The sequence below is a fragment of the Chrysochloris asiatica genome, unplaced genomic scaffold (assembly GCF_000296735.1).
Source record: "Chrysochloris asiatica unplaced genomic scaffold, ChrAsi1.0 scaffold00130, whole genome shotgun sequence".
Taxonomy (NCBI): Eukaryota; Metazoa; Chordata; class Mammalia; order Afrosoricida; family Chrysochloridae; genus Chrysochloris; species Chrysochloris asiatica.
In genome coordinates this window covers 1,108,115-1,121,359 of record NW_006408648.1, presented here as the reverse complement: position 1 = coordinate 1,121,359, position 13,245 = coordinate 1,108,115, and the positions used below count along the sequence as shown (strand labels likewise).

General features: G+C 36.2%; 1 protein-coding gene across 1 annotated transcript in view; it reads left to right on the top strand.

Moving 5' to 3' along the window:
• KPNA1 (karyopherin alpha 1 (importin alpha 5)) overlaps window positions 1–13,245 on the top strand; it is a 124,136-nt gene that overhangs the window by 22,725 nt on the left and 88,166 nt on the right. Inside the window, exon 2 of the mRNA XM_006869355.1 lies at window positions 10,671–10,804. Coding sequence (XP_006869417.1) covers window positions 10,676–10,804 — 129 coding nt within the window. The 5' untranslated portion in view covers window positions 10,671–10,675. The remainder of the gene's footprint in view (window positions 1–10,670; window positions 10,805–13,245) is intronic.

Genomic DNA, 13,245 nt, shown 5'->3' with positions numbered 1-13,245 from the left:
TGAGCTCTGATCATCCAGTCATTGAAGCCAGGTCAAGTGGGTATTATCTGCAAGTGTGGGTGTTCTTGTGCATATGCCCTCTCTTCTTATCAGATGGATGCTTCAGTCTCCACTCTAGTGCTCTGTGGCTATGTGTCCTTTGGGTTTTGACTGCTATTTCCAAGAACATTGATTGTGGATCAGTGAAATAAATCCTTGGCAATTTCAGTCTTTTCTCTTGTTTATCATGATGCTGTTTATTGGTCCAGTTGTGAGGAATTTTGTTTTCTTTCATTGAGTTATAATCCATACTGAAGGCTGTACTCTGATCTTTAGCAGTAAATATTTCAAGTCCTTTCCTTCTTGTAAGCTAGGCTGTGTCATCTGCATATTAAGGTTATAATACCACATTCTTCTCAATATAGAACAGTTCTCAGATATTTGCTTAGCATACAGATTGGATTTGTTTGGTGAAAGGTTACAACCCTGGCACATGTCTTTCCTGATTTTAAACCATTCAGTATCCCCCTTGTTCTGTTTGAACTACTTCTACTTGTCCTACTATGTACAGAATACCCATTCTTTGCAAAGTTACTTATCGATAATGACTTTCACAGTTGAATGGCTTTACATGATGAGTAAGACACAGGTATTATTCCTGGTATTCTCTGATTTCACCCAAGATCCATGTGAAATCAGCATTGACATCCTTTTTCCACATCCTCTTCTGATTCCTGGATGAATGTTTTGGAATTCCCTGTGGATGTAGTGCTACAACTTTAAAAAAAATTATCGTCAGTAAAATTTTATTTGTGTGTGATATTCCTGATATTGTTCAATAATTTCAGCATTTTGTAGGGTCACTTTTCTTTGGAATGGGCTCAAATATGGATCCCTAATTTTTCTAAACATATAAATACTTATAGTAAAGTGCTTCTTAAATTCAGTAATTACTACATTGAACAAAGGCAATTTACATTATGTAATTTTATTATTGTGAAGAGATCCTTTTTATACTGTCTTTTAGAAGTACACACCCAAAACAAAAATCTTTCAACTATTAGACTAGAGGTAGTTTTTCTCTTTTATAAAGACTTTCACTATTTAGTCAAAACTTCAGATGAAATCATGTTGAGTTGATAATATTCTATCCAAAATTAAAGAAATGTAATATTTTAGGTAGATATTAATATTATAGTAAATAAATGCTTTCATTTTTATTTTTTGAAAGTTTTAAAAAATATATACATTATGTATATTGCTTAATTGGAAAACCATCAGAAGGTAAAGAAAAATAGTATTAATACTAATTGCACTTAAATTTTTATATTCTAAAAATTTTTTTTGAACTATGAAATGTTACAGACATGCAGAAAATTATGGAGCATAAGTAATAAAATGATTCTTGGACTAGCACCCAGAATTTTCAATTTGGAAAATTTTGCTTGTTTATAATTTTTTATTTAGCATTCATACTGCAATGAATATTACTATATATATTACTAGTATTTCTTTGGAGTGGAATTACTGAATCCTAGGGTGTGTATTCCCAAGACGCTTGGTAAATACTTTTTCTTAGATGTTTGCATACTGGGAGAGGTTTTGGGGAACCTCCCAGATTGGAAACTCATAGATACTGGAAAGTGGAACCAGAATTTGATATTAGTGTATCAAAGGCAGGTCTGAAGTTGGGCCATGAAACAAGTCCAAAAAATCTTATGTTTAGGACCAAGTTAGGTTGGCCCCAGATCGGGCATTGTTTCGTTTTGCTGTGCATAAGGTTGCTACAAGTCGGTACCGACTTGATGGCACCTAACAACAACAGCGTTACAAAGATAACATGAATTTCAATAGTATTCATGAACTATAACATGGCTGTATTATTTTTATAGTATTTGTTTTTAAGTGCCATCGAATTGGTTTTTATAGTATTAAAAAGGTTATAAAATAGAATCAGTGTTGAGTACCTATGATTCATGTTTCTGCAGCATTAACTTCTCACAGGACAGCCTTAGGGCTTGGATTTTCAATCTTTGCCCTCATTGTTACTGTTGTTATTACAATAAAATCACTAATTATTTTATAGGGAAAATGGGCATAGTAGTTTCCTTTTTATTTTTCTTCCCTAATTTTTATTATAGAAGCGTGGTCGCTTTGTAGTATAAATACTGTATTATAAACCACAAGATTGGTGCTTTGAGTCCACCAACTACTTTGTGAAAGAAAGATGATGCTGTCTGTTCCCCCAATGAGTTATAGTCTCTGGAAACCATATACTGGGTTGCTATGAGTCAAAACTGACTGGACAGCACATAACAATAACAACAGTATGATAGAATTGGAGTCCTGGTGTTGCGCTGTAGAATAAGCACTGTACTGCTAACCGCAGGTAGACACTTCAAACCTACCAGCCGATGAATTGGAACTGACTCAAAGGCACTTCACACCAGCAACAATATGATAGAATTATGTCTATTAGCATTTCATGGTACACGTTCATGTTAAATGTTCATTATCTTGAAATTTACTGACTTTTTTAGGCTGACTGAATGTATATGGTATTGTATACAAGGAGACTTCAAAAAATTCAGGGGGAAAATCCCATTATTTTTTAATTCAATTTTCCACTAACTTTTTAAAGCCATCTCATATGCACTTGATCTGTTTTTAGTATGGATTGATGGAGAATGGAGGGGGAGTAGACCAAGAATTTAATACTTGATCTGAGAAGTGGTAAAGAATTGTATGTCATTAAGCACTGAAGTAATATAGTGAACTATAACAAATACAGTGAAAAAGGTTTTGAGATTAATCTGAGATTGTTTGAAAGATGAAAATTCTCTTGATTTATTTATGAATAAGGTGACAAAGCCACCATGCATCCCTGCAGAGGGAGTAGGATGAAGACTTTTTTTATTCTTCAGATTTTTAAATCCTTTTTTGTGCTTGTTCTTCTATTTCAGTAGTGTTGAGAGATTTCTTTTCTAGTTCACTAGTTCTGGCTTCTATGTCTTCAGTTCTACTCCTTTGCTCTTTCAGTGTATTGTCCTTTTTTGATACTCTGTTATTAATCATTTGGACCTCTTTCAGTAGGTTTTGAATTGTTTCCAATACTGTCTCTATCTTATTTGTTACTGTAGTGCTTTCCTGACTTCTTCATTATGTTTCTCAACTCCATTGTATAGTGTTTTGATACAGTTTATAATCATTTTTCTGAATTCCTTCTCAGGCATTTCCAAAGCCTTCCTATCTTCCAGTATGGAGTGTAGGTCTACTTCCAGCTCATTTGTCTCAGTCACTTTATCTCGTTTCTGGACATGTGCTGATATGGTCATCTGTTTGTTTTTTGGACACATTCAAGAGTTATCTGTGGCCTTAATGCTTAGATGGGTTTGTATTTTGGTATGTTTTTATGCTTTCTTATTGCCTCCGGGTAGTTGTGATCAGGATATGGGCTACCCTTTTCATTCTTCTTCGTGAAAAATTTCAAGATGCCACTGTTGGTCATTGTGACGTAACTCAGGATTTAATTTTCGACCTATTTCCTTCTCAGTCTGCCTGTCCCGCTCCACAATCCCCATTCAGGCCTTTTTCCTAGTGATAAACAGTTCAGGGCTGGCTGTGGCCATTTTGCACTGTCCTTTGGTTTAAGTGGAAACTATCATTTTAAATTTCGAGGATATCTGTGTGCATGTGTAGTAGAACCTTACGCAGGTTGGGGTGAGGTGTTCACTCGCTCAGGCACCCCCTGTAGTCACCAGAATGGAGGTGTGGAGATAGTGAGAGACCAGTGAACAGATACAAAAAAAATTCTTAATCTCAGTGGTTCTGTCAGGCGTCTGTGGCTGCTCTAATCATTCCCTGCTTTGTCTCCCCCAAGATGGCAGCTCCGGGAGCAGCTGAGCATCTTGAATTAGAAAGCGATGGGTTTCTTGCTTCTGCTACCAGTTCCCCTAGTTGTCTTGATACGTTCTTTTTGATGATTGTGACAGCATTCCCTTTCAGTTTGTTATTCCTGACATAGTAAACCATGTGATTTTCAGATTCAAAATGGCCAATACCAGTCCATTTCAGCTCACTAATGCCTAGGATATCGATGTTAATGTGTTCCATTTCATTTTTGACCGTTTACAATTTTCTTAGATTCATGCTTCATACATTCCAAGTTCTGATTATTAAAGGATATTTCCAGCTATTTCTCCTCATTTTGAGTTTTGCCCCATCAACAGTTGAAGGTTCTGAAGGCTCTTACATTCACTTTATGTCACGGTCAGCTCTACTTTGAGGAGGCCAGCTCTACTGCAGTCGAATTTTGAGTTCTTTCCAACGTGATGTGCCCTTCTTCAGCACTATTTCTAACAGTACTTTGGTGATGCTCTTCATCATGTTTGAATATTCAGTATTCTGGTGCTGTCTGACAGTGTACCACTGCTATTCATAAGGTTTTCAGTGACTAATTGGAAGTAGACTGTCTGTTCTTCCCCCTAGTCTGTCTTAGTATGTATGGAAGCTCATCTGAAATCTGTCTATCATGATCATAGCAACAAGTGAGCCACCACAATATGACAAACTGACAGATGAGTGGTGGAGTAACAAACATAAGGCAAGTTTAAATGTCAGCTCTGATTATTATGATATGAAAGTTATACTTATTTTAGTTATAGGATGGTTTTATAATATAAATATTAATATGCAGAGTTGTTGAAAGTTGAAGAACTGTGTAATTATCCCATCATAACCAAACCAAATGACATGGAGTTAGATCTGATTAATGGTGACTCCTTGTGCATTAGAGTAGAATTGTGCTCCAAAGTGTTTTAATGTTTGATTTTTCTGAAGTAGATCACCAGGCCTTTCTTACTTTGTAATATGGTGTGCACACACACAGATCCTCTAAATACAAAAGGATGTAAGAGAATAAGTAAAAAATACTGCTGCTAGAATTCTAGTTCAACCCACAGAATGGGAAAGAATAATTGCATTTCATATGTAAGGGACCTGCGTCCAGAAAAATTAATGAATTGTTACAATTCAATAAGAAAAAGACAACCCTGTTTAAAAAAAATGGGCAAAAGGTATGAATACTGATTGGAAGAAGACATGTAAGTAACTAGTAAGCACATGAAAAGATTCAGAATTTCATTTGTTATTAGGAAAATATGTATCAAAATCACAATGAGAACCGTTTCACATTCATTAAAATGGCTAGAATAAAAAAAACAAATATCAAGTGTTGTGGGGATGTAAAGAAATTGCAGCATTCTTACACTGCTGATGTTCTTGTTAGGTGCTGCCACGTCGGCTCTGACTCATAGCAGCCCTGTACTCAAAAGTATAATAGACGAAGTCTGGCCATTATGGCTTCTAAGGAGCGTTCTAGCTGTACTTTCTGTGAAACAGATTTGTTTATTCTTCCATGGTACTTTCAATATTGTTTTCCAATAGCATAACTCAAATGCATCCATTCTTGTACAGTCTTCCTTATTCAGTGTTCAGTTTTTACGTGCATATGAGGCTATTGAAAATACTATGGCTTGTCCTCAAACTGGTATCTTTGCTTTTGAACACTTTAAAGTGGTCTTAACAGATTTGCCTAATGTCGTCCTCCATATGATTTCTTGACTTCTGCGTCCATGAGTGTTGATTGTAGATCCAAGTAAAATGAAGTCCTTGACAACTTCAGTCTTCTCTTCATTTGTTACTATATTATTTAATGGTCTAGTTGGGATGATTTTTGTTTCCTTTACCTTGAAGTACAATCCACACTGAAGGTTGTGATCTTTGATCTTCATCAAGAGTACTTTTAAGTTTTCTTCACTTTCAGCAAGCAAGGTTGTATCAGCTGCATATTATAGATTGTTAATGAATCTTCCTCCATTCTTGATGCCATGTTCTTCATATAATCCAGTTTATCAGATTAGGTGCTTAGTATGAAGATCGAATAAGTATGGTTAGAGACTATAGCCCTGGTACACACCTCTCCTTATTTTAAACCATTCTGTATGCCCTTGTTCTGCTCAAATGATTGATCCTTTGTCTATGTAAAAGTTCCTCAGCACAATCAAGTGTATGGAATACCCATTCTTTGCAATGTTACCCATACATTGACATTGTCTACACAGTCAAAAGCCTTTGCATTATCAATAAAGCACAGGTAAACGTCTTTCTTATATTCTCTGTTTTCAGCCAAGATCCATCTGACGTCAGCAATGATATCCCTAGTTTCATGTCCTCTTCTGAATACGGCTTGAGTTTCTGGCAGTTCTCTGTTGATGTGCAGCCATTTTTGAATGATCACCAACAAGATTTTACTTGCATACGATTGGCCATGCAAAAAAAAAAAAAAAATTTCTTTCGTGTGTTCTCCAGCATCATTTCTGTCCTCAAGGTCTTATTTTTCAACTACTGATCCTTCCTCTCGTTTCCAACCTTTGCATTCAAATCACCAGTAATTACCAGTACATCTTGACTGTATAGAAGATGGTGGTTGTTGTTAAGTGCCATGGAGTCGGTTCTGACTCACAGCAACCCTGTATCGGGTTTCTGAGGCTGTAAATCTTTACGGGAGCAGAAAGCCGCAGCTTTCTCCTGTGGAGCAGCTGGTAGTTTTGAACTGCTGACTTTGTGGTTCACAGCCCGACTCGTAACAACTGCGCTACCAGAGGTCCTTAGAAGAAGGTGGTAGAATGCTTCAAATTCTTAATCACTGACTAGTGGTTGGTGCATAAATTTAATGGGAGTGGTAAAATGCAGCCATTTTGAAAAACAGTGTAAGAAGTTCTCAATTGATTACATGTATTACCATATTACCCAGTCGTTATACTTCTAAATATGTATCCAACAGAAACAAATATATGTCCGTGTAAAAACTTGTTCATGATTGCTTATAGCATTATTTATAAGCATCCAAATGTTCATCACCTGATGAATGAATAAACATTAAAAAATTGTGTGTGGTGTGGCACTTTAGGATCAGCACTGCACTGTGAACTAACAGGTCGGTGGTTCAAACCCATTAGCTGCTCCTTGGAAACCCTGTACAGGGTTGCTATGAATTGGAACCGACTTGATAGTACCTAACAACATAATAGAGTTTGTATGGACTTCTGGTGTGGCACTGTAGGATAAGCACTGACCTGCTAGACAAAGTTGGCAGTTCAAACTCACCAGCAACTCTTTGGAGATCCTATACAGGATCGCTGTGAGTCAGAACTGACTGCACAGCACTTAACCACAACAACAGTATATATGTATACATATAATGGAATATTTTGTCTAAGAAAGTAATGACATGCTGATACATGCTTGTTGTTGTTAAGTACCGTGGAGACGGTTCTGACTCATAGTGACCCTGCACAGGGTTTCCAAGGCTGTAAATCTTTATGGGAGCAGAAAGCCTCATCTTTCTCCCATGGCAGTTTCGAACTGCCACCTTGAGGTTAGCAGCCTGGTTTGTAACCACTACGCTACCAGATCTCCTTTGGTACATGCTATAACATTATAATATAACATTATGTGAAAATATTGTGCTAAGTGAAAGAAGCCAGAATATAGCCACAAAGTGACACATAATTTATAATCCCATTTCTGTGAGTCGTCCGGAATAGGCAAATCTGTATAGAAGGATGAGGTGATAGCTGAAAGATAGGGGGTTCCTTTTTTTTTTTTTTTAAGTGAAGGATGTATAGTTTATTGAAGTATTCATAAAACATTAATGCCAGGCTGAACATTTTTTTATGTAAGCTGTTGGAGAAAGTCAATAGTACCAGACTGCCACCTAAGACCTTCTGAATCTGAAGCTCCTGGATAGAAACCTGCATTTTTTGGGGGAGATCCTCCTAAAATCCTGATGTGATCAGCAGAGCACCAATATGCAAACCAATACACAAGAACCACTAAGTTAGATCCCTCCTGAAGCATCATTTGTAAATTTTGTGGTTTTCTTTGTATTTCTAATCAGTGGGGGCAAAGATGGATTATTTGATGTTCAATAGTTTGAACAAAGAGTATGGTGAATGTCAATCTTACTCCAAAGTAAGTAGCAGATGGGTCTGATAACTTACTTTGAAAGTAACTGAAAAAATATGAAATATCTTTTTATTCAGTCATAGAAATAAAAAGGTCTTTCTGAGGGAACTATAAAACTCAAAAAATACCAAATACAGATAAATTTATCCGTATATAAGTAAAAAAAAATCTTCATGATCACTTATACATTAAAGAAAGGCAAAAGACAAAGATAAATGGAAACTAATACTTCGGACTTATTATCAGGAGGGACCAGTTCCTGGAGAAAAACATTATGATTGGTAAAGTGTAGGGTCAGCAAAACAAATGAGGCCCAACCCCCAACGAGATAGATTGGCACAGTGATAGTAGCACTGGGTTCAAGCACAGAAACAATTGTGAGGGTGGTGCCGGACCAGGCAGTGTTTCATTCTGTTGTGCATAGGGTCACAGTGAGTTGGAGCTGCCTCAGCGACATAAGAGCAGTAACAAATATTAGTAAAACAGATAACGAAGAATCATTTACTCACAATGTAAATGTTTTACAAATCAAAAAGAAATACCAGTCACCAAAACACCCAATAGAAAAATGGGCAAAAGACATAGAAGAGAATAGAAAAGACACATACATATGTTTATAAATTCTAATCTGTGATAAAACAAATGGACATAAAATTATACTGAGATAATCCTTTTTCACTTCTAGATTGGCAGTGTTCCAAGGGTCTGACAGCACACACTCTTGGAGAGATTATGGGGAAATAGGAAATCTCATATATTAATGGTGGGACTACAAACTGGAACAATCCCTTTGGAGGGCATCTCAGCAATAAATGTTGATTAAAATGTTAAATGAGCTTATCTTGTCAGCCAGAAGCTTCACTTCATAAATACCATAAACAGACATGTTAATTATGTATGCAAAAACATACATATTAGAAGTTAGCAGTACTTTTAGATAGAAGTCTGGAGAGAAAATATGTATACCTAAATATTTATATAAAGTTCACTGGACTCTACATAAATATTTGGGCATACATATAATGGAATATTATACAGCTCTTAAAAATTATTATGGTTATGTCATCTTGCTCAGTTGACCCTTTGATCATGAGATAATGTCCTTCTTTGTCTCTTTTGCTGGTTTTTATCTTAAAGTTTACTTTATCGGAGATTAGTATTGCCACTCCTGCTTGTTTATTGTTGCAGTTAGCTTGGTAAGTTTTTTTCCATCCTTTAACTTTTAGTCTGTTTTTGTCTTTGTGTGTAAGGTGTGAATCTTGCAGGCAGCATATTGAAGGGTCTTGTTTTCTTATCCATTCTGCCACTCTCTTTCTCTTCACTGGTGCATTCAATCCATTGACATTCAATGTAATTATCGATAGGTATGAGTTTATTGATGCCATTATGTTACTTTCTTGGTGGAGCTGTTTGTTCTTTGGTTCTGCATTCCCAGCTCTTAAAAATTAGATTGTTGTTGTTAGGCGCCATCGAGTCGGTTCCGACCCATAGTGACCCTGTGTAGAGTTTCTGAGGAGCAGCTGGTGAGCTTGAACTGCCGACCTTGCAGTTCAAACAACTTTGAGTCTAGTGCATTAACCCACAGTGCCACACCAGGATGTGCTAATTTGAATTTTTTTGTTAGATCATAATGGAAAATGGAAGAAGCAAATCAGTTTGTATACTATAAGCCTTTTATAATAAAAAACAAATGGACATGTATGTATGTATGTGTATATATATATATATGATGGGGCTTCAAAAAATTTGTAGAAAAATTCCAGTATCTTTTAATTCCATTTTTCTACCAACTTTTTGAATCCACCTCATACATGCTTGTAGTTCAGCAAAATGTGGAAAAAGTTACTGGATCTTATTAATAGTCATAATCTAGGACTGGAGTTCTCAGGTGGGATATTCTTTTTTTTTTTTAAAGCTTTTATTGTGAATTGAGTGATAGTTTACATGGGAGAAGATCGGCTTTACGTTCATCCTGTTGTATTTGTTTCATTGCAATGATAATATCCCCTCCATGCATCATTATTCAGCAGCATTTGCTTCCATTCCCTCTGTTGTTTTTTTTTTTTTTGTGGATGTACTCCAAAGCACTCAGGAATATATAACCTTTCAGACAACCAAAGAGCTCATACTCTGCAAGCCTGTCTCCTGGCTGCCAGTACTCAGCCCCTCTCCTACTTGAGTCTAGTGTCCCTAGCCACTCCATCTCTCCACGTCATCATCTCTGCCTCCATCTTTGGCGTTGCTGCTTCTCTTGATGGGGTCCCACGTTCCGCTTTTCTCCCTTTATGGTCCTAGGGTCCTTCCTCCTGGACTGCAAGGTCAACCACTCCTCTCCTTTTGTTACAAAATGTCTACCTTTACATTTGCAACAATAGCAGTTTGGGGTTTCTTTTTGAGGAAATGAAAATGTTCTAAAATTGAATGTGGTGTTGGTTGCACAAAGCTATGAGTATACGAGCAACTGTTGAATTGCATTCTTTAAATGAGTGGATTGTATGGTATGTGAATTTTCTCAATGAAATCATTAAATAATAATGTAACTGTTCCCAGAGTCTCTTTGGAGTTGGGTCTCAGCATGTATTTAAGATGCTAAGCTTTTTATTACTATAGAAATCTTTTTACAGTTAAACTTATTTGTTTCTAATTCTCCCTTAATGTTGTAGAAATCATGACCACCCCAGGAAAAGAGAACTTTCGCCTGAAAAGCTATAAGAACAAGTCCCTAAATCCTGATGAGATGCGAAGAAGAAGAGAAGAAGAAGGACTTCAGTTACGCAAACAGAAAAGAGAAGAACAAGTAAGTTCTTTACCTTTATTGATTATTTTAAAAATGAAACCAACTTTAATTATTATTTTTTAAGCAGATTATGTTATTTATACATTTTTCCAGTACAAATTCAATACTTCTTTTGCATGGTTTTAATAGTAGTGGTTGAGTTTCTGGAAAGTAATATTCCAGGTTCTCAGTATCCCATTATAAACACTGTTTAACATTTTAATATACTTCATTTTAGTCTTTAAGAATTTTTCTGAAGTTGCAACTTCCTTTTTTATATGCATGTTTGTTAATCAGTTATTTAATGAGTATTAAAAACTTGGCTTTTCTTTATGAAAAGAATAGGTAACAAAAAATAATAAATCCCATAGTCTGACTTTGACTTTAGCAGTTGTCATCATTTTGCCACACTTGCTTCATCAGTTCTGTCATCTTTACATTTTGTTTATAAAATATTTTAAAGAGAAATTTCAGACAATGTCATTTGCCTCCTAAATAAATAATCATGTTATTTTTTACAAGGATATTTAGGATTTGATTTTTTATCATTTTAAGCCCAGAAACTATTATACAAATACCTAGGACATAGTCTCACCTTGTTATTGTTGTTAAGTCCTGTTGAATTGGTTCTGACCATGGTGACCTTGTATAGGGTTCCCGAGGAGCAGCTGGAGAGCTTGAACTACCAACCTTGTGGTTTAAACACTACACCAGGGCTTTTCATCTTACCCACATCCTAAAATACCTAGTACAGATGGTTCTTTGCTTTTGGCAAAAATCTGAAGTCAGGGTTTAAGTGACTTTTTTTTTTTTTTCCTATGGAGAGTATTTTGAGGCTGAAGGACTATCTGACACTACATCATAAAGTTCCATAAAGACAAGTAAGTTAGCAACCCCTCATATTTGAGAAATAAAATTATCTATCATAATGCTTTTGTTTGTTTTTAATGTTTGGCCCAGGATTGGGTAGTGTTTCGTTCTGCTGTGCATAAGGTCGTCATGGGTCAGTACTGACTCGATGGTACCTAACAACAACAATGGGAGATTCTCTGCACTCATTATTTCTGAAAGATACTGGTGGTGGTGGTGGTATGCCGTGGAGTCAGGTTCTGACTCACAGCGACCCTGTCCAGAGATTCTGAGGTTGTAAATCTTTACAAGAGCAGAAAGCCTCATCTTTCTCAAACATCTACAACCCTAACAACAACAGCAAATACTAAGGTCCTGGTGTGGCGCTATGGGTTAATGAACCAGATTGCAAAGCCGTTTGAACTGCAAGGTCGGTGGTTCAAGCTCACCAGCTGCTCCTCGGAAACTATACACAGGGTCGCAATGGGTCGGAACTGACTCGATGGCACTTCACAACAAGTTACTGTTGGACTTTAATGAATTTTTAGATACTGCACTAGAAAATTCAATTCATTGAAGTCCAAGAGTACTTAAAACCTTAGTATTTATAGTTGTTGTAGTTAGGGTTGTAGATGTTTTAATCAAGCACTTTATTATTATTTTCACCAGCAGTTTTTATAATAGTGTAAGAGTTTATGTTGAATAGAGTAAGTGATGAATTCTTGACAGTCCGTTCTATAATACTTCCAAGAAAACCACTTATTCATAAAAGATTCATTTCTGTTGGCTTCTTTTTGCTTTTTTTCCCATTCAGTATGTTGTACCGTGGCAGAGGAATCAGACATACCGTATTCCCATTTTAAAGACTGGGATGTTTTCTTTGAATGAGATTTTATATTAGCTTCTATTTCTGTGATAAATGTTTTCCCTTTCATTTTTAGAAGTCATAATAGCATTGTTAACATATTTATATTCACATATATCAATGTGAACACACAGATAATAGGTCTGAATTTAACATTCAGCTTTGAGATCATATCTGACTTTAAGCCATTTAAAGTTGTTGTAGTGATACAATCATTGATCAGATGTTATTTTTCTGTACCTTGTTGTTGTTGTTGTTAGGTGCCATTGAGTAGGCCTACTCATAGCCACTCTATGCACAACAGAATGAAACACTGCCCGGTCCTGGGCCAACTCCAGAATTGTTGCTATGTTTGAATCCATTGATGCCTTCATGGTGCCAGTCTATCTCTCTGGGGGTCTTCCTCTTTTCTCCAACCCTCTGCTTTACCAAACATGTTATCCTTTTCTAGGGAATGGTCCTTTCTGACAATATGTCCAAAGTATGAGAGGCGAAGTCTGACCATCCTGGCTTCTTAGAGCACTCTGGGTGCACTTCTTCCAACACAGATCTATTTATTCATTTTGCAGTCCGTGGTAATTTTCAATATTCTCCAGTTTTTCAGCTTTAGAAATGCTGTGCGTGTTTTTCCCTTTTGGTTTTCTAACTCCAGCTCTTTGCACATTTTGTTATATTATTTGACTTTGTCTTCTGGAACAACTCAAATGCATCAGTTCTTCTATGGTAATCCTTAATCATTGTCCAACTT